This window comes from Serinus canaria, chromosome 4A (assembly GCF_022539315.1).
Source record: "Serinus canaria isolate serCan28SL12 chromosome 4A, serCan2020, whole genome shotgun sequence".
Classification (NCBI taxonomy): Eukaryota; Metazoa; Chordata; class Aves; order Passeriformes; family Fringillidae; genus Serinus; species Serinus canaria.
The window spans coordinates 5,206,691-5,227,878 of NC_066318.1; the positions used below are offsets into that span (position 1 = coordinate 5,206,691).

Genomic DNA, 21,188 nt, shown 5'->3' on the forward strand with positions numbered 1-21,188 from the left:
CCAATCGCAGAGAGCTGCGTCATGTAGGGGCGGGGCCAACAAAGGGTGGGGACGGGACGGCAAGAGGGGCGGGATGGAGCCAATCGCGTGCGAGTGTGTCAGGTAGGGGGCGGGGCACAGGGCGGGTCTCGGCCAATCGCAGCGCAGTGCGTCGCACTCGGGGCGCGTCCCTGGCGCGGCGGAGCGGCAGCATGGAGGGCCGGGTGCCCTACGACGACTTCCCGGTGGTTTTCCTGCCGCCCTACGAGAGCCCGCCCGCCTGGGTGCCGCCGCACGAGGTCAGCCCGGGACGGGGGGAGCGGGGGCACGGCCCGGGGGCGGCGGCTGCCACGGGGCCCCGCCGGGCGGGGGAGCCCGGCCCGGCCCGGCCGGGCCCCGGCTGAGCCGCCGCGCATCCCCCGCAGCGCGTTTATCACCCCGACTACAACAACGAGCTTACGCAGTTCCTGCCCCGCACCATCATCCTCAAGAAGCCGCCCGGGGCGCAGGTGAGGCGGGCGCCGCCGGCCCGGCGCTCCTGGCTGCGGTGTTGCGTTCCCGGAGCGTTTCCCGACAGAAAAGGCGCTGGGATCGCGATATTCCCGACTGGCAGTGTCCTGGCGCAGGGAACTACTGTCACAGGCGTGGGGCGGGTTAGGGTGGCTGTTGCCAGGGCATTGGGCAAAGGGAGGGGTTGTTCCCGATGTGGTATCTTGGGATGTGGAGCTGCTGGAGGATGGGAGCGGGTCCCCTCAGGTGTCCCCGGTGGCAGGAATTAGGAGAGAGGACGTGGCGCTGCTGCTTGGCTGAGCACCGCAGCACCCACGCCTTGGATCCCTCCGGGAGGCAGGGCAGGGAGAGAGGTCCTGGGGAATTGGAAGGGCCCTGGACAAGGAGAAGCATCCTGGGGAATTGAAAGAGAGCTGGGCCAAGGGAAGAGTCCTGGTGACTGCATTTCCCTGCTGTCTTTTCCCACAGTTGGGCTTCAACATCCGGGGAGGAAAAGCCTCGCAGTTGGGAATCTTCATCTCCAAGGTGTGTCCGTCCTTGCGCCGTTCCCGCCTGGATCCTGCCTGTGCTGGTGGGAGCAGCTGAGCCCCAGGGACTCTCTGGCTGCCTCAGAACATCCTGCACCACTCCCTGGTCTTCTCCCAGCCCATGGAATTGCTCCCCAGGGCAGTGTGGGAGGGGAGCTGTGGGAGATCCCCTGCTGCCACCCCTGCTCTCCCTTCCCAGGTGATTCCCGACTCGGATGCTCACAGGGCCGGGCTGCAGGAGGGGGACCAGGTGCTCTCAGTGAACGATGTGGATTTCCAGGACATTGAGCACAGCAAGGTGAGCACTGGGATGGGGAATCCACCTCCTTGCAGCCTCTCAGCCCAGCTCAGAACCCATGGAATGCTCTTTCCTCGTTTTTCAGGCCGTGGAGATCCTGAAGACAGCGCGGGAGATCACAATGCGCGTCCGCTACTTCCCCTACAGTATGTGCCTGGTCCTGGGAGGCTCCTTGGGAAGCAAACTGCCATAAATCCCTGCCCATTCCAGCCCAGTTTAGCAGCCCAAGGTCACTGACTGTTGATTTGAGATCAGGCACCACATCAAGATAATGAGGCCTGGCTTCATCTGCCCATGTAGGAAAACTCGGAGAGCAGGAAGGTGGGATGGCTGGGAATGGAAAAGTTAATTTAAAGTTCATGGCTTTCAGCTAATTATCTTTGAATAACACAGTAACGAGGTCTGGCAGAAGTGCAAATGGTGGACATCCGTCCCTAAGGATGTTTGAATTGTAAGTGAAGGGAAGGACTGGGTTAACTCCCAGTCCTGCACCTATAAAGTTCCAAGATTTAAGGGACAAAAAAAAGGGAGAAGTAAAGCCCAGCAAGGATTCTTCATAGAATGGAAAGTGGCCATTAAGAAGAAAAAAAAAAGAAAGGGAGTAGGGGAAGAGAGGGTTTTAAACAAATAATTTTAAAGAAAGCTTTTTGTTTTGAATGCCCTAAAATCACTTGAAGTGACTGGTGGGGGTGCACTCTTAAAGCCAGAGGGTCTCAAACACTGCTTCCACTTGGGAATGTGTGTTTTCCTGAACATTTTGGGTGATTCCCCCTGGCCATTCTCTCCTTGTCCTTCCCTCCCAGATTACCAGCGGCAGAAGGAACGGACAGTTCACTAACAAGGAGCTTCATCCTGCCAAAATCTCTCCACTCCTTCTTCCCAACGTCTGAGATGACTCCTCACGTTTCAGCTTTCACTGGAGGCACCACTGGCCTGCACAGGATCAGCTCTTTCCCACGTGGGGAGATGCCAAGGGGCTCATTTGGCTGGAAGGTGGATGGGGATTGAGGCTGTGCTCCTGGGAATGGGTGTTGGGAAAAGCTGGTGTGAAGTGGGTCCTGGGGGGCAGCTGCTCCAGCAGGATCCAGATTTTAGCAAGACTTAAGTTCTGGAGCCCTTGATCCTGGATCCCTGGTTCTTGAGCATTCCTGAGCAGAGCACAGGTATTGTCCTCCAGGCAATTCACCTGTTCCACTCTCTTGTGCCATGGAATTCTTTCCTTGTCTTCTGTCTCACCTCTGCTGTGCATTGCTGGGTTTGTTGGCAACTCCAGGAGTAAAATCCAGCCCCAGTCCATGCACAGCTCTGGCTGTTTGTGCCTCTTTGCTGATAAAACCCCCACTATATAGGACTGGGATGTTTGGAAGCGTTAATTACCAAGGAAATTATCAGCAAATCCAGGGGCAAATGCCTGGTGGGATCATGTTGTAATGGCTTCAGGACAGCCCTGGCTCTGACTTCTTTTCCTTGTGGTGTTTTCCACTTTTTCTGTAAATCAATAAATCAAGTACAGCAGCCTGAGTTCAGCTTTTTCCCACTCAGCAAGTCTGTGTGGAAGTTGGGATGTACCCACCATGAGCACCATTCCAAGGAAATGCTGGGCCAAGGCTCAGCTCCAGTCACCCTTGCAGCCTGCAGGAGAAAATTTGGGATCTGCAGCTGTTTCAGGGCTTTTTCCACTGACTCTGCTGGAAATCAGTCCCGGATTAACCTGGAGTGTTCCAGCACTGCTGGGAAGGAGCAAGGCAGGATTGTGGCTGTGGTGGCACCAGCACAGCTCCAAGAGCAGGGCAGGACACTAAGCCAGGCTGGGAACGAGGAAAAGACACTGGAAAAGAGATTTTCACTCAATTAAAAATTAGCTTTTCCACCAGGGGTATGAACATCCTGGAAGCCCCTGCAACACTCCTGTTAAAGGGAAGGAGACCTCTTGTAGCACCTCTATGGTTTCCCACAATCTCTGTGTCCCACAGGGAAGGAGGAGCTGCAGATTTCAAGGTTGATTTTGTCCCTCCTGCTTCAGAGCATTCCCTGGCAGGAGCTCCAGGAAGGTCTCACCTGCTCCAGGGAGCTCCTCCCAGGGAATGACTCAGGTGTTTTCCTGCTGACCTGGCTGACAGGTAAGAGTGGATTCTTTGCTGAGGCACATTCATGTTTTGGGTATGTAAATTAGCAAAGCATTAAAGCCACCAGAGTCTAGTTCATCCTCCAGAACTTGAGCAGTTGCTGATTCCTGGTGGGAAAACAACAGCTCCAGCAACACTGGATTTTTTAGGGACACAAAACAGGGTAGTGAGAGGCACAAATTTATAAAATCATGGAATGGTTTGAGTGGGAAGGATCATCCAGTTCCACCCCATGCCATGGGCAGGGACACCTCCCACTATTCCAGGTTGCTCCAAGCCTTGTCCAGCCTGACCTTGGACACTTGCAGGGGTGAAGGGAGCACTGCTGGGGTTCAGGCTGCAGGTCTTTCTGGAGCAGCAGGATCAGTCCCAGGTGTGTTGCAGTGCAGGGCTCACCCGAGGGCTCCATTCAGAGTCACGTTTGCATCCACAGGGTCCTGTTATCCCAAAATAGAGATCCTTCTTCCCAAGCTTTGGTAACCTCCCCCAGGGCTGAGATCATTCAAGCATGTCCAGCCCTAACCCTCAATGAGGCAATTCCATCCACAAGTCACTTGTCCTTCCAGCACCTGGACATCACTTCCAGTTCATTGCCTGCTCAATTTCTTGGATTAAATACCTTTTTTTTGCTGATTAGGCTTGAAAGTAACAAAGATCAAACATCAAAGAGACGTCCTGAGAACATTGTTATATATTCCACATTTTGCAACAACATCAGCAAAGTCCTTTCTCCCTCCTCCTCTGTCCTTCCTTCTGCTCCATTCTTCCTCCTCTGTCCCTCCTCCTCCTGTCCTTCTTTCTCATTCATCCGTCCTCCTCTACCCACCCCTCCTCCTCTTCCTGCTCCATCCTTCCTCTTCCTCCATTTCTCCTCATCTTCCTCCTTCTCCTCCATTCTTCCTCTTCATCCTTCCTCTGTCCCTCCTCCATCCCTGCTCAGGACAGGAATGTCAGAGCTCAGAGCAAACCCCTCTTTCCCCCCAGCTCGCTGTGGCAGCAGGAGAGCGCCGTGTTGGTGAAATAACTTTATTTATTTAGTGATACACTGTGGCTGTGTCACACAGTCCTTACTCAGAGTTACAGTCACACTTACTCGCTACAGCTACAAGACAGCGGGGCCGGACACACGGCAGGAACACATCCAGAAAAACAGTGGGAAGGGAACTATTGGATTCCACTAATTACCCCCCGCCCCTAATTGGGGTCTCCCCCCTCCCACCCCGGTCCGTGACTCGAACAACACAAGGGACAGCAGAGCTGCCTGGGGAGGGACAGCAACACCTGTTCTACAGACACGGACACCGACACCAGCAACTCCCACAAGGGGCTATGTACAGGGAATGGGATCATCTTCCCGAAGGGGGGACAGGACTCACATCCCAGCTTCCTCCTGCGGCCAGGGGAGGGGACTCTGGGGACCTCAGTGAGCTGCTGCCAGGCCGGGGCTGCCACATCCCAGCCCGGGGCTGTCCCTTCCCCTCCTCGGGTGTCATGGACTGAGGGACACCTTGCCAAGGGAGGGGAGGGAGTGCCACTGACCCCCCCCACCGTGGTCACACTGTGCTCACTGTCCTACCACAGCAAGCTCCGTGTCACACAGGCCAGGTGGGAAAGGATAGTGGAATTCTCCTCTCTGTCAACTGACAAACCAACTTTTTTTTTTTTTTTTTTTTTTTTTTGGTGGACCCAAAACCCCAGGAAATCTCTGAAAAGCTCTATGAATTAATTCAAAACCAGGGGTAGGGGGAAAGGAGGCAGTTCCTAATTTCCAAGGTTGGGGAGTGACAACAGAATTCCCTTCAGCAGCATCCAATCCTCCACCCACTGTGACAGGAATTCCCTGCCACTGCTCCTCTCAGCTTTGGCAAAGGTTAAAACTCACCCCAGGAGTGAAATGGCTGCTGGTCCCACCCTAGAGCTCTGCTCCAAGGGCAGAAGCAATGGGAATGATTCCATCAAGCAGCAACCTGGGAATGAGAGTGGAATGTTGCTTTTCCCTCTGCTGTGGCTCTCCTGCTCCGCATGAAACAGCTCTCATGACAAAGAACAGGAAAATGGAGATTGGAGAAGCCTGAGGAGCATCCATGACTCCCAGGGCAGGTATTGCCCTGGCAGTGATGGATTCCAGGTCACTGGTTGCTTCCAGAATCCCTGAGGATCTCATCCCCACCCAGCCTCAGGCTGCAAATGCTCTGGTCCCTCGTCCTCCCCCACGTCTGCAGCCAACACTCACCAACATCCTCTGGATGGGAAGAGATTCCAGCAGGCTCTGGGATGTCCCTGCCACACAAATGGGAGCAACAAGACTAAAGTTCTCAGAGTCTGGGGCTTTCCAGGGCCTGTGAGACTCGAGGGGCAAAACTGGGAAGTGGTGAGCAAGAGTTAGCCAGGATCATCCACAGAAAGGAGAAACCAGAGAGCTCGTGGGGTCTGTGCCCTGTGGGAAGCAAAGCCTGGGAACCTGCAGAGTCCAAAAAGGCAAGTCCAAGTGACTGGTTTAAGGAGCAGCCTTTGACCAGAGGAAGTGGGGATGCAGGACAGAGGGCTGGAGAAGGCTGGGGGAGGATGCAAGGCAGGAGGGAAGGCAGAAAACCCACCCCCCAAAGCTTCATTTTTGTCTTCCCTAACTCGGCAGCTTTTCCATGGCATTCACAAGATACATCTGAGCAGGGAGACTCTAGTTGGGAACAGGGGGAGGAAGGGAGGAAGAGAGAGGGAGAGAGAGAGAGAGAGAGAGAGAAAGTGTGAAGGGCACCGTGGTGCCAAAGTGCAACAACATAAAAAAATAAACTCAAAAGACAGAACACTCATTCTGCACTCAGGGCTCAAACCATGCAGTGAGAGGGGAGCCGGGGCTGCTCCCCACCAGTACCCAGGGGTTCATTGCTCGCTTGGGGATGGTTTGGCAGCCCCGGGGGCGATGAGCGCGACGTTCTCCGCCAGCCCGGCCGCCGGGGCTGCTGCTGCTGCTGCTGCCGGGGCTGTTAGCAGGAGCACCCGCTCTCCGTCACTGGCTGCTCGGGGGGCTTCTCTAGTTTGATGTCAATCACTGCAGGGACAGTTAAGGAATCACCCAGGACAGGATCTGGAAGGGTTGCTTGGGGTCTTTCCTCAGCCTGCCTGCACAGGCAAAGCCAGGCATGTGGTGAGACCTTTCAGAGGATGGACAAAAAGAGTAACAAACTCTGGTGTTCTAAAAGTGTGGAAATTCCAGCCTCAGTTCGAGTGGAGAAGCAAAACTTGTGCTGGCCATTAGTTGTGTACATTTATACCTGGCCCACAAACAGGGTCATACAATCCCAGGGTGGCTTGGGTTGGAGGGGATCTTAAAGATCACTCAGTGCCACCCCCTGCCATGGGCAGGGACAGCTTCCACTAGCCAAGGCTGCTCCAAGCCCTGGCCTTGGACACATCCAGGGATCTAGGGCAACCACAGCTTCTCTGAGCACCCTGTACCAGGGCCTCACGACCCTCACAGGGAAGGATTCCTTCCCAATATCCCACCTAACCCTGCCCTGTGGCAGTGGGAAGCCATTCCCCTGTGTACTGTCACTCCAAGCCACTGTAAATATTCCCCTTTCATTTTTCTTTTTGGCTTCTTCAGGTCCTAAAGGCCAAAATTAGGTCACCCCAAAGCTTCTTTTCTCCAGCCTGAACAATCCCAATTGTCCCAACCTTTCCTCATGGCAGAGCTGCTCCATCCCTCTGCTCACACTCCAACAGCTCTCCATGCCCCACAAACCCCAGCAAGGCCCATCCCTACAATGTGCCAAAGAAAGTCAGTAAGCCCAGTTTAACACCAGATAATTGCCCAATTCCATGGGAAAACAAGGATACTGTCTTCTTTGCTCTTCTCTGGTGTGCTGTCCATCCCAGGTAAGGCAGCAGCCACACGGCGGAAAAGCTGAAAAGCAGCAAGAGAGAAGCTCAAGGCTTGTCAGAAACAAGTTCCTGTTAAAAACATTGTTTTACAGCAGGAATCTGAGTCTGAGTTGTACAAACTCCTTAAGTGGGTACTTTAGCAGGCAGAGCAGTGATCAAAAATGCCACGAGATTTTTATGCAGGATATTTAACAGGTTTTAAAGAACTTATATTAAAGAACTTACTCAATGTCTACAAAAACCCAGTTTATTTTACCTGTTCCTGCTCGAGGAGAATGTGGAATTAATTAGTAACATTCTTCCAGGGATTCATGGAACTCCCTCCTCCACTTACTGAACATCATTTACCATGTTCAGCCCCTGGCTGTACACAAAGGGTGCACATTTGGGTATTTCTGATCACTCAGCTGGCACTGAATATTCCTCTGTGGAACAACAGAGCTTTCAGAGCCCAGCCCTTCAGATCAGTCCTGCTGCCAAAGAGCCGTTCCTCAGCAGAACTGCTGGTTCCAGGGAGCTGCACTTACACTGGGAAGGGCTCTGCTATCCCCAGAAAACCTGGAGAATGGATTTGCATCACTGTTCAGTCAATGTTTGGAGCTCTCCCTGCTGCTCTAACACAGCACAGACACTGCCAGGCTGCTGAACTCTGCTGCATCAAACCCCAGAGCAATCCCTGCTGCTGCTGATTTCCCTCCTCAGCCACCCCTCAAAGGGTGTTCCTTGCAAAATCCAGGTTCCAGTGAAGTGCTGGGGTTTGCAGCCTCCACATCCCAGCTCTCCACACAAACACCCACTGGGCAAAGAAGGCAACAGGAGTCAAAATCCATCACTAAAGTGGGCTCAATCCAGAGCAGCCACAAAAACTGAGCCCAAAGCCTCCCAACCCCATTGTGAGGTTGTACCAAGCTGCTGGTGTGCAGCAAACCCCTGAGGATGTTTCCTAATTTCCTCCAGAGCTCACAGCTCCTTATTCCAAACTCTCATATCCAGAACAATCCCTGAATCAGTGGAGAGGGGAATCACAAGGAAGAAGCAAAGGGCACAAGCAGAAATCTGAGAAATTCTGCTTAAAATGAAAATTTAAAGGTTGTTTTGCTGTTTGGTTGATCTAACACTGGCACCTGGACAGTTCCTATCCTTTGAGATATTCCAAACTCAGCTGGAGTCAGCTCTGGGCAGCCTGCTCTGAGCAGGAGGGGTGGAAGGGGTGATTTCCAGAGATCCCTTCCAACCTCAATTCCCCTAAAATATTTCAAGATTCTCTGGCTGGCAAACAGAAGGAGGAACTTCTACTCCAGTGCATCAGCAGCAACAATTCTCCCCACAGATGTCAGCAGTGATTTCAGCAAACAGTGCATTGACTCTGAACCAAACCAAACCAAATTCCAGCTGACTGGCTGCACAAAACAATGAGTTTTCCCTTTTCCCATCCCTCAGCACATTCTGGAGCGAGTCCTCCTTTGTTTCAAGGTTTACCTTTGACAGGGAATCACTGACCCAACAGGAAAGGAGCTTGCACTACATAAACCAAGAAACATCTCAGGGGCTGGCATTAAACACAAGGAAATTCCTGCAGGATCCCAACTCTACCCTGGAGCAGACCCAGAGCAGTGAATTCCTGACTGAGAACTCAGCCTGGATGTTTTACCTGTTTCACATTGTAGCCAGTCTTTGCACTGGTCTCAATGAACATCACATTCAGCTCTTTGGCTCTCTGTTCCCCTTCCTCTGTGGTGATTTGCCTGCACAAAGGTGGAAAAGAGACACAAGGAACAGAAGGAAGAGTTACAGATGGCTGGCAGTGAGCTGCTGCTCCCCTCCAAGAGGGTACAGCCCACCTCAGGACCCTGGAGGCTTCACCAGCTTCTTCTTCTTGGCTTCACCAACCTCCCATCTTCCAGCTGGGAGTGAAAACACCTCAGGGAAGCTCCCCAGGGAACCCCTGGAGTTGTGGCAGATGAGCAGCACAGGATGAAGCCTGTGCAGAACATGTGAGCCTAATCCACAGCATTCCAGGCAAGGAAAAATCCCCACACTGAGACAGGGAGTTTCCCAAATCTGACAGAGGGAATGCTGTGAGATGACACAAAGGCTCCAGAAAGGCTCCAGCAGCAGAGACAGTGCAGCAGCTTGGGGACAAGCACCTGGAATTGCCCCTCTGTGTCCCATCAAGTCCTGCTTTAGCACTGCTTTCAACACACAGCACATTCACCTCCTGGGCTCTTCCCTCACTCTCCTCTACAGAAACCTGTCTCCAGTAATGAGAACAAATCACAGAGCAGAAAAAACAAACCAAAGCAAGAGTCCAAAAATGAAAGAAAGAAAACTGCAGGAAGGAAAAAAAAAAAAACCCAAAAAAACCAACCACCAACTGAAGCAACATTGAGTGGAATGAAAAACTTACCAGGCTGCACTGAACAGGAACAGGGCTATTTTTAGTGCTGCCTGTCACCTCTGTGACACCAAAGGTGGCTTTGTCCAGCCTTTACAGGCACAGAATTTCAGCCTCACAAAACCCCAAGGTCCTTTGAAAAGAAAGGCAAGGCAGCCCCTGCTACTGACACCTGGATATTCCCTTTCCCATCATTCCAAATTCCAGCCCACACCAGGACTATTGTCACATTCAGCTGCCAAAATAAGAATTTCCAGTGCTGCATGAACTTCAGCTGTAGCTGCTTCAAACAATTTTTCTGGTATTTTTAATTCTTCCAGCAGTGCTGGGCCAGCTGTTGTGCACCATCAGGAAATACTCCAAGGCTGAAATGATCCCATTGGCCTTTCTGGTTTCATATGAAACTGGATTTTGAGAGGAATTAGAAATGCCAGGTTATTCAGTCAGGGAGCTGCAGTTATTCCCAGCTGCCAGGAGGGTATGGGAGAGGCTCAGTGGTCAGAATCCAGAGCTGGCTCAGGGCCAACATCTTGGATTTTGCTTTTGTGAACAATTTCAGGGACACATCATGAATTCATCACACATGGAATTCTTAAGCAAAATGAACTGTACATGTTTTTATTGTATTCCTGAAGCTCTCAGCAGCAAGTTTTAGGAGTATTTCCAAAGTACACTTCATGGGAAATGCTTCCCAGTGAAGTGGGAAAAGCCAAATGGAATTATCCCTGCTTTTCCTGCTGGGCATGAAAACTAAAAACCTGCAGGGCAAACAGCCAGGGATGTTGGGACACAAAACCACCAGAATTACAGGAGAAAATCCACATCACAGCAAATCCTGAAGGAATGTGTAACTATAGGAGTGAGCAAAGCAGGGGTTAGAATTAAAAATGTGGGAATGTCCCACAATGGAACACTCAGATCACTCTGCCCATCATCCCAAGAAACAGAGTAAACTGATATTCAACTAAAAGCCAAGATATTGCTGAGAAAACACTCATTTCATCTAGAAATTGTTCTCCTTTGATCAGGAAAATCTTGTGAACGGCCAAAGTACAAGAATTTGATTTTTTGAGCCTTTGTTTTGCTGTGAGATCCAGGTGTTTCTCAGTTCTACCTTCCTGAGGTGATTTTCTGTGCATCAGATCAAAATCCCTCTGTGGCTTCCAGCCCTCACACATCCCCTGACAGCCAAAGCTCACATTTCCGGGATGTGTGAGGATGTCTCAGTTGGAAGGGCTGGAACTGCCTGGTTCAGTCCATCTTCCCTTTGCCAACTGCTTCTGGCACCACCCATTAAAATAAAAACCTTCCCTTATCTACACTGCTCCTGATACCTTCCTAAGGAACAAAAATGTCTGAAAATATTTAACAAAATCATTGCTAAATCAACAATCCAGAGAAGGATTTGAAATAGGAACACAAAGTAAAGCCTGTGCTCTTCTAAGAGCTCATTACATTGGTTATTTTGGTTGATGTGCTGTAGAATTAAGAGTTTTAAAGCAAAATGCTTTATGGCACCTCCCAAAACAATAATCTGTGTCATTTTAGGATAGTCTAATCAAATTCCTGAGTCTCTCTTTGGGGGAAGTTTGGGTTTTGCTGATTTGATTTCCCTTCACACATCCACAAGCTCAGTGTGTGCTGTGTATGACATGAAATTTATACTCAGAAAAATTCATACTTTTAGATCAGTCCTACAAAAGTTTGTGCTGCTTCTTAACAAGGAGAAATTGTGCCATGAACTTCCAGCTGCACATGCAGAGAGAGTGGGGGTAATTACTGGAAAACAGTGAAAATCAGCTGATTTCCTTGCTTTCACAGGCAGCTTTTAGCCTCTACCTCACTATGAAAAGAAAAATCAGACAAAATACCCTACTGAGATAATGATGCAGAGCCACTTAGGCAATTTTTTTAGGTGGGCTTGTTTTAAACTATTTTTTGGACAGCAAAGGGAATAACTTTTGCTGAAACCAGAAATGAGAATTTCCTGACAAGCAAACGATGTTGAATTTAAAACTAAGCCTTGTTTTAAGCCCAGCCTGGCCCCAGCCCCTGGTGGCTCTGGGCAGGGCAGCAGGGCCCAGGGTCCCCTGTTACCTCTTGTCTGCCAGGTCGGTTTTGTTCCCCACCAACATGATGATGACATCACTGCCTCGCTCTGTCCTGACATCATCAATCCACTTGGAGGTTTGCTGGAAAGAATTCAAGTCTGCAGGGAAGAATGAAATAGCAAAGCTGAGGATAAAACTCCTTTATGACAGGAAAAATGCTTCACTGGTACTCAGGTGTGTTACAGTATTTTTTCTTTTTTTTGAGTAAGGTCTAATAAGCTTTTGGAGGTCTATAATACACTTCAGATAGCTCAGCTACTTTTGGAGGCAGGATGGCTTCTGTTGCAGTGTTGGAAACAAAAAGGTTTAATAAAAGGCAAAATAACAAACAGAGAAAAACTGAGCTAGGTGCAGGAGATCTTTGCTTTTGGCAAAACACTACAAATGCGATTAGTTTCTTTGTTCACTTCTTTTTCTACTAAATTGCTTAGGCAGGACTTTTTGATAGATTAGATAATCCCATCTAATTAGCTATCCTTAAGTTTGAGGTGAAGTCCTTCAGACTTATGAGGTGGCTTTTTCACCAAATGGAGAAGAGAAACTTCTGGGCTTCTTTCCTTTTTGAGGGGACAAAGGATAGTTTTGTCACTCTGTCAACAAGGGGCACATTCCTATACAGGTGCTTCTCCAAACCTCCCCACCCGACATCAATTATTTCCCGCCCAGACAGAAAAACAAGGAAGGGGTGAAAACATCTCTGATTTTAATCATGTTTTTGCAGAACTTGTGGTTGTAACTTCTCAGTTCTGCTTGTGGGGGGTGTTTCTACCAGGGACATAGCAGAGCAGCCCTGCCCTGAGCTGCCAACACTCACTTGTGATATCATACACCACGACGGCGATGGTGGAGTCACGGATGTAGCTGGGGATGAGGCTGCGGAACCGCTCCTGCCCCGCCGTGTCCCAGAGCTGCAGCCGCACCTGCTGGGGCCAGCCCGGCCCACAGGAGAGGAGAGAGAGCAGGAAAACCCTTTAGGGAAAAGGCCACTTCCACACCCAACTGCAGCAGCTGAGCTGACCTTGTCATCTCGCCCCAATGCAACCCCAGCAGAGCTGTTTCCTGGATCTGTTTGTCAAGTGCTTTAATTCCCTTCTCTGCCTGCCCAGGGATCCTGCTACTCCCAAGCATCTCTAGGATTTGGCTCCCACCTCATTACTGGGGGTAGCCAACAGTACAGCACTGATCTCTCAGGGTTATGGATGGGATCTCACAGGACTCATAGCCTGGAGCATCTCTGATCAAAGCTTTTGGGGCAATTCCCACAGGACAGACACCAGGCAGGAAAACAGTGTCCAACCTCCAGCATGGAGCATCCATGTGATGGCAGTGGGGATTTTCATGTGATATGGAAGCAATGATAACTTAAATTCCAGCAGAAATGAAAGCAAGTGTTACACACTGCAGGGTTCAGGGGGTGCAAAGGACCTTGAGTTCTCCCTTGCAGAGCAGCACAGGAGTCACAAAAATGCTCAAAGAGTTTGACCCCAAACACAAACTATTATTATTATGCATTATTATATATGACAGCTCCAAGGTCTGGGACCTGCCTGGCTGAACAACAGCACTACTCAAAAACTCCCCAAACACCCCAAACAAAAAGCTTTCCACACTGGGAGTCCTTTTCCTTCACCCTACAGTGCCTTAAAACAGGATTGCTCCTCCTTCCCAACAATTTTCTGGAGGCACCCACTGGTTTCCAGTTTACAGCCACAAATAATCCCAGCAGGGAGGCAGAGCACTGGTTAATGAAGCAGCTCATCAAGGAAAAAGCAGCTTCTTCAGGACCAATCACTGCTTGTTCAGAAGAGGAAGAGAAGCTGATAAAGCACAGGGCTGCAGTTGGATTCAAAACAACATCTTATCTCCATCAGGGAATGTCGAGCTGATGCCCTGGGGCTTAAGGAAGATTAGGGTTTATAGTTAAAGCAATTAGCTCTTGCTTCATTTTGACAGCAGACTTGATTACAGGAGCAGAAGTCAGGGCTCTTCTCTATGCCTGGAAACTCAAGGTGACAAAGTGGGAGCACCTGGGCAGTGTCACAGCAGAGCTGGAAGATCAGGCTGATCCCTACAGCTCCTGGATTTCTCAAGCTTCCACATCCTCCCTGGACAGTGCTGCTACACTGGAATATTCCCCAAGGACATTCACCCAGGTGGTGACTGAACCATCCCAAACCTTCAGACTCACAGCAAAAGGCAACTGGAGGAAGAACCACAGAGCTGGCCCAGGTAATTTGTTTAATTTGTTAAATTTATTTAATTTTATAAATTTGTTTAATTTGTGCAGGGTAAAGTTATTTGAGGGAAGGTCTCCAGCGACCAGGTAACACACAGACACCCCTGAAGTGGCCCAGGTTTGCTGCATTTCTACAAGTCCACGTTTGTGTACATCCATTTTAGAAGGGAAAATACAAATAACCACTATGGGACACCAGGAATGAGCCCAGCACCCCTCAGGAACAACCTTTAGGAAGGGCCTGAGCTGAGTATGGACTCCCCTCATGGATCTCTCCACCTGCATTTTGGGATGTCCAGCATATCAACAATAGCTAACAATTCCATTGTGCCCCCAGAAGTACCTGGGCATGTGCCTTCTGCAACACAAGAAAACTTTAAACCTCCCAGTCACTAAGAACTGTGAAAAACTGAAATTATCTGCAAAGATCAGCCCATTGCTGAAGAATTATGAGATCAGCTGTCACTTAATTTCTTCTGACAAGGTTGGAAGCTGTTAAGAACAGCCTGGACTGGCAAAATGTTTCCAGCTGCTTGGACAAACAGCATCCTATACCTGCACAGTGGGAAAAAGGATACCAAGCTGTGCATCCTGTCCAGCTGCCTCAGCACAGGCCACTACCTGCACATCTCTGTGTTCCCCTAACAGGCCAGTCTGACACTATTTGCGCCAAACCAGGAGTTTCCCCAGAATTCTCTCCAGGACTGGAGAAATACCAAGAAATTATTTGCCCTGGAAAGTGAGGATAAATCACAGCCTATTATCTGTTAAGCACTTCAGCCTAGCAGAGCAAAACAAACACCTCACTCTAAACTTGTTTGTAACAGAATAAAGCTGGGCCAGAACTTTTCCTGTGCTGTTTTCTTTACTGAAATTTATATAAATCCTGATACTGGAGATTAACAAAACCCCCACCAGATCAAGTGGAATAAATAACAAGGAGTTACAATGAAATAATTCTCTTCAAAAATTTCTATCTTGTATTAAAACATTCATGTCAAGAGTTACAGAGAATTTCCCTCTAAGCTTGTTTGTTCTTTAGAAATTGTGGTTGTTGCATCTCTCCTCTTTCAAAAGCTCTCTTGTGAGTCTCCAGGTCTCTTTTCCGACAAAATGGGAGTCTTGAATCCTCCTAAGTCACTCCACAGCTTCTGTTTAAAAGGGTTCTGTTTTGTTTTACCTACTCTGACAATGTTCCTTTGCTTTGGCACCTGAAGCTGTTACTTGTATAACCTCTCTCCTTACCCAGAAATGAAAAAGAAAAATAATTTTGAAGTTAGAAAAATGAATAAAAAAACAAAACAGAAAAACAGAAAAGCTTTCCAATGGCTACCAACAACCAGCACAGACACAGGAACTCCCAATCCCTGCCAACACCCACAGGTGGCTGATGGGCTATTTTAGTTGTGTTTGGGTACCACCACCACTTCCAGAGTAAAGATTTGTGTTAAAAGCAAGGTCCCTGCAGAGCCTGGGCTCAATACCTACTTGTGATGTCAAAGACAATGAGAGCCACAGCAGAGTCACGGATGGAGCTGGGAATGAGGAACCTCTCCTGGCCGGCTGTGTCCCACAGCTGCAGCCTGATCTGGGAAATGGAAAAGTGCAGGGCAAGGGGAAAGGGAACAGCAGGAAAATGGAGAACAAAACCAAAACTCAAGTGAAATCAAAAATAAATAAATAAAAATAAGTTGCAAAGCAAAACTAAGGCAACAAAAGGAAAGTTCAAATGGAACAGAAATGTGAAAAGAGGCAGAGGCACTTCCAGAGGTCTGGGAACATCCCTCCCTCCACACACCCAGGAATATCTCACACATTCCAACACCAGAAGCTGGGAGAGCCCTAAATCCCTCCTCATGGCACCAGCTAACAAGGGAAATGCACAGCCAGGCCTCAGGGATCCTGCCAGAAAAGGCACACAAGCAGCTGGCCAGATGTGGGACTCCTGACCCTAAGGACCACCTCAGCCCAGCCTGGATGATCCCACTGGAAAGGCAGAGGTGGTGGAACCCCCAAGAGCAACCACCCCGCAGGCTGGCTTCTCCTGCACTGCAATCCAACAAGGCTGGGAAGATTTGGACAAACAGAGTAGGAGGAACTGCTCAGTCTGTCAGGAATGAGGGGAACTGGCATATGGAGGTGGCTCCTGACAGCCAGGACTGACGATGGGGCTTCAGGTGGCTCCACCTCACTTAATGCCACAGATCCCAATGCTGGGAATGTCACATAGCTGTCCATCCCGGGAGATGGTTTTAAAGAAGCAAATTCCACATGTGTTTCATGGAATCCCAGAATGGTTTGGGGTGGATGGGATCTTAAAGCTCATCTCATTCCAACCCTGCCATGGGCAGGGACACCTTCCACTATCCAAGCTTGATTCAAGCCCTGACCAACCTGGCCTTAGACCATTCCAGGGATGAGGATCCCTTCTGCTGGCTTTTGCTGCAAGGCCATATCAAATCCACCAAAGCACACATCCCAGCTGGAGGCTCAGCATTCCACATTTCCAGCCCAGAAATCAAAGCCTATTGCAAAATCCAGCATTAACCACATCTGAGAAACTATTCCAGTGTCTGAATTTTCTCAGCTTGTTTGCTTGTATTTGTCCCTCCTCTTATCTACACTCCACACCTCTGTTATCTGAACAGGCTTTACGGGCTCTGTGAACCACTTACATAACCAGGAAATCTCACAGCATTCCAACACTGGGAGGAAAATGGGATTTTCTGGATAGCAGAGCAGCAGGTGAATGACATCCTGACTTACACAACCATGAGGAACCCACATCACTGTAACAGCACATAGCCACCCACAGGTGTCCAGCAGCATTCCCAGGACCTTAGCCTTAAACCAAGGTTAAAGAAGGGCTTTTCTAGGAGGGAATCATTGCTAAAATGGCAGAGAAATTCTCAGGAAATTCAGCACACACAATGGGAAGAGACTTCTTTGGAAGCAGCAGGCCCAAAGCTCCACACAGGAGTGTTCCCTGCTCCCCACTGCTCTGTCACACTCCTCACACAGCAGTAAAATGGGAATAAGGCAAACACTGGCAAAACATGAGCAAACCCACAAATACTGAGAGGAAATCCAGGAGAAGGGAGGGAGAGGTCTCTGTGCAAAGAGGAATCTCATGCAGGCTAAATCCCAAATTGCTTTATTGCAGGAAGTCAGTGCTGTGTTACCACAGGAACTTCTTAGGAGGAGGAATGAGATCTAATCATGAAGGACATCAAGACTTGGAACACCAACTCCTTCCTTGGCTTTTTATTTGCTTCAGGAGCTGCACTGAATGAGCCACGTGGGTCCTTTCCAGCTCAGAATACTCTGTGCTACCTGAGGTCTGCTCAGCCCTTTTCATCCTGACGATCCCAGAGGCAGAGCTGCAAATTCAGGGAGCAAACTGCACCTAAAGCAGGTGCACACCTGGGATGTGGCCATAATCCGGCCCAAATTTTCCATGGAAGACTCTGACTTCCTGATAGAGGAATAAGATCTTGTACCAGTGATGGGATTCTGCCCAGGCTGGTTCTCTGGAGGCTGCTGGGGGATTCCAGAAGCTGCTGGAGGAAGGGTCAGGGAAAAGAGCCCTCCCAGCCATCCCAGCCCTGCCCCACTCACCGTGCGGTCCTCCAGGTACATTGTTTTGGACAGGAAATCAATTCCAATGGTTGCCTGGAAAGAGGAGAAGCATTAGGAGCTATCAGTTGCCTTTCAACATCCCCTTGCTGCAGAAGCTCTCAGAAATGTTCCCTAACTTGTTATGAAGCTGGTGAAATGATTTGCCTTCAATTGCCTTCAACTGAGGTGATGAAACCAAAGCAATCTGGGGATCTGCACCAGCTGCATTTCACAGCATTCCTCAACACTTCTCAGCTCCACAAGAACCCCTGAGTGTGGATTTTAACCTCAGACATTCCTGTATCTCCACAAAGATTGTATCTGAGCTGGCAGCTTCTTCTGGCCTGCCTCAATTCAGTCTGGTAAGAATTATCTTTTCAGAAATACCCAAAAGGTAGAACAAACGAGATGTATAAAATATGGGCAGCTGAAAGCTAAAAGCCATGTTTATCCAGGCCTTTCTACTTCAGAATGTGCTTTCCTTCCAGTGACATTCAGCAGCTTCATTTCCCAGGCAGGTCTGCATCCACTCCCATTCCCACTGCTACAGCAATTCCAGCACAAAGGCATTTAAAATAATGCACTAAGTTAGGTGCACTCCCAGGCACTTCAATCAAGAAACTGTCCCAGCTCATCAGAACCCCAGGAAAGAGGAGAGAGCTCCTGATGTACCAGATTTGAGTGTTTTAGGCAGATTATCCCCATTCTTAACACTCACAGCTGAATGTGCACCACTGGATAATTGTCAAGAGCAACACAGTCAGTTTTGGGAGGGAGAATTTCTTTCTGGGAGGTCTATTTTCCAACCAGGCCATAGTTTATACCAACTACAACAAGCAATAAATAAATCTCTGAGAGCATCTTACAAGAGTCAAGAAAAGAAAGGAAGCACAGGAGAAGAAAAAGCACAGGAAGCACAAGAGGATCCAGTTCCAGTGGGTGACCTGTCCTCAACTTCCAATCACCCCAGTCTAACCCAGTAACCCTTCCAGGCTGAATTAAAAGATAAAGCCCTAATCTCATCTGCTTTACAGGTATTTGATATTCCCATGAAATACTTCTGAGTGCCTTTGATGCAATTAATTCTTCCCCAAACCTTCAGGCCTCTTACACACCTTCTGCTTTTCATCTGCAGCCTCTTCATCCCCACCCCCCTCTCTGCCTGCCAAGACTTCCCTGGCTTTTCCTATCTTTAGTCCTTTAGTCAAAAAATAGTAATAAAAAAATTGAGAGACAAAATATACCAAGCTGACTTCTGGCAGATCCATCTACACACTCCCGACTCAACTATTCTGAAATGGAAGCTCTAAAGATAACAGAGACTAAGAATGTCAGAAGATGTTGGGTTTTTATTCATTCCCCATTTCCTGAGGCTCCCATATTATCCAGCACCAGAACTCCTGACCATAAAACAATATTCTCCCCATTTTCCTCAAGGCTTCTCACAAGATCTATCCCACATCCAAAGGGGATCTAAACCTTGCTCCCTTTCTGGACACTGCACTTCCTGACATCACACTGGATGCTTTGATTTACCATTTCACAGCACATTTTAACCCATTATCTGATCTTGAACTGACACCTCATGGAGAAATGGGCTCCCGGGCATCAATTTGAACAGCAGGGCATAGATTAATACAAATATATTTAATGTATTAATACAAATATATTTAAAAAGCAAACAAAGACTATCACATACCTGGTAAGTATTGTCAAAACTGTCATACATAAACCTGGTGATCAGGGAGGTCTTCCCAACTACAAGAGAGGAGAAAAATTACTTTCAAGCAGCAGTGGGGAAAAAAAAATAGCACTGCTTTGGGAGTGGCACTGATCTGACAGCAGCTGCCAGTCTCAGGCCATTCCAGCTACACCTTCCTGGGAAACAGCCAGCTGGAAATTTCAGTCCTAAAATGACAGAGGCAGATCAATCTCTGCAGGTCCAAACTTAATCATGGAGATAACCTGGCCCTCAAATCAGGTGTGTTGATAACAAAGAACCGCTTGTTTGCTTTGGGCAAGCAATAAATCTGCTTTGTTACCCTGTTCTGCTCCTTATGTAATCCCCAAGTCTGGGACATAAACATCAAAACAAAGCAGGTGATATCCCAGATGCGGTTCTGCTGCCTCTGGCTGTGTGGAAAAGCAATATTCCACACTCCCATCCTTCCTTTGTAACAAGATTTTAGATACAGAGCAAACTCTGGTGGCTTGTTTCAAAACTTTAAATTTACATCTCCCAATATCATCACAAGACAAAGTGCAGAACTGATAAAAAGTGAAACATAAAGCTCCAATTCTGGCTCAGGAAGCTGGAGGAAGCCAAAAAAAATTCAAAGGACATGGACAGAAGAGGAAAGAGGAATTATCTGCCTAAAAAGGTTGTGAAATTAGGAACATTGGAGAGGGTTAAACACACATTAGACAAATGTCTATCAGCAGCAATGTCAATCCTGCATTGGAAAGGCTGGGAAATTAGAAAACTTCTGGAAATCCCTCCAAGACCTCCAGTTCCAGGCTCGAGGAGAAGGTGAGGAGCAGTAACCCCACGATGGTTTGGGCTGGAAGGGACCTCAAAGCTCATCCATTCCACCCCTGCGGTGGGCAGGGACACCTTCCATAGCCCAGGTGGCTCCCAGCCCTGTCCAGCGGGCCTTGGACACTCCCAGCGAGAGCACACCGCGATTCCAAGGAAAACACACAACTCATCCACCTACTCCCAGGGAAGGGGCACAAAAGGGAGGCCATTTGAGGCAAAACAAAACCCCCGCGGCTGCGAAGGAGGGAGGGAAGGAGGCCGCGGCCAGGGGGGTAGCGCAGCCGCCGGGAGCCCCCGCAGCTCTGGGGCCGCCTCCCCGCACGGGCTGCGGGCGCACTGCGGGCCCGGGAGGGCGGAACGGAGCCCCGACCGACGGAAAGGGCCGGGAACGGAGCCCCGGCCGCTGAGAAGGGTCGGGAACAGAGCCCCGGTCCCCGCCTGCCCCGCCCGCGGAGGCCTCAGGCCGGGCCGCCCCTCCCCGGAGCGCGTCCCCCACCCCGGGCACAGCGCGGCCTCGGCCCCGCACGGCCCCAGGCGCTGCCCCCGCCCCGCCGGCCCCTCCCGGTTCCGCCCGGGCCCGGCCCGGCGCTCACCGCTCTGCTCGCCCAGGAAGACGAGCTTGAACTTCCTGAGCGGGTTCCCGAAGTCGCCGCCGCTGCCGGGCGCGGACATGGCGGCGCGGGGGGGCCGAGCGGGAGCCGTGATGGGGACAAGGAGACAGCGCCGAGCGCCCCGGTACCACCGCCCCGCGCGTCACCTCCGCCGCGTCAGCGCCGGCCCGCCCCGCGGGGAGGCGCGTCAGGAGCCACGGCCGCCGGAGGAGGGACGCGGCCATGGCAACGGCGAGGGCGGGGGCCTGGCTGCCGGGGAGGGCGGTTGCTATGGCGACCGGAGGGGGTTGCCGTGGTGATTGGAAGGGCGGTTGCCGTAGCGACCGGGCGGCCTCCGGGGCGAGGATGCTGCGGCG

General features: G+C 50.0%; 2 protein-coding genes across 10 annotated transcripts; one reads left to right on the forward strand and one right to left on the reverse strand.

Moving 5' to 3' along the window:
- Window positions 1–111: 111 nt before the first annotated feature.
- Window positions 112–2,835, forward strand: PDZD11 (PDZ domain containing 11). Of its 2 annotated transcripts, XM_030229079.2 has the most exons (6): window positions 112–278; window positions 405–488; window positions 958–1,014; window positions 1,216–1,314; window positions 1,400–1,460; window positions 2,118–2,835. In XM_030229079.2, exons 1-6 carry the CDS (start codon window positions 192–194, stop codon window positions 2,150–2,152), a joined length of 423 nt encoding a protein of 140 aa, XP_030084939.1. In that variant the 5' UTR covers window positions 112–191; the 3' UTR covers window positions 2,153–2,835. The 2 variants fall into 2 exon arrangements, with proteins under 2 accessions (XP_030084939.1, XP_050830246.1); XM_050974289.1 differs by lacking the exon at window positions 405–488 and having other exon boundaries at window positions 128–278.
- A 772-nt stretch (window positions 2,836–3,607) lies between these two features.
- Window positions 3,608–20,984, reverse strand: RAB41 (RAB41, member RAS oncogene family). Of its 8 annotated transcripts, none has more exons than XR_007777552.1 (10): window positions 20,815–20,984; window positions 19,382–19,440; window positions 17,683–17,736; window positions 12,643–12,748; window positions 11,815–11,926; window positions 8,974–9,067; window positions 7,278–7,344; window positions 5,674–6,489; window positions 5,323–5,407; window positions 3,608–3,877 (listed from the first exon to the last, which is right to left on the reverse strand). XR_007777552.1 is itself a non-coding variant. In XM_050974288.1 (9 exons), the coding sequence occupies exons 2-9, from the start codon at window positions 19,405–19,407 to the stop codon at window positions 6,425–6,427; spliced, it is 624 nt and encodes a 207-aa protein (XP_050830245.1). In that variant the 5' UTR covers window positions 19,408–19,440; window positions 20,815–20,962; the 3' UTR covers window positions 4,451–6,424. The 8 variants fall into 8 exon arrangements, 3 of the variants coding, with proteins under 3 accessions (XP_050830245.1, XP_050830244.1, XP_050830243.1); XR_007777553.1 differs by lacking the exon at window positions 3,608–3,877 and adding an exon at window positions 4,114–4,372; XR_007777550.1 differs by having other exon boundaries at window positions 5,323–6,489.
- Window positions 20,985–21,188: the final 204 nt, after the last annotated feature.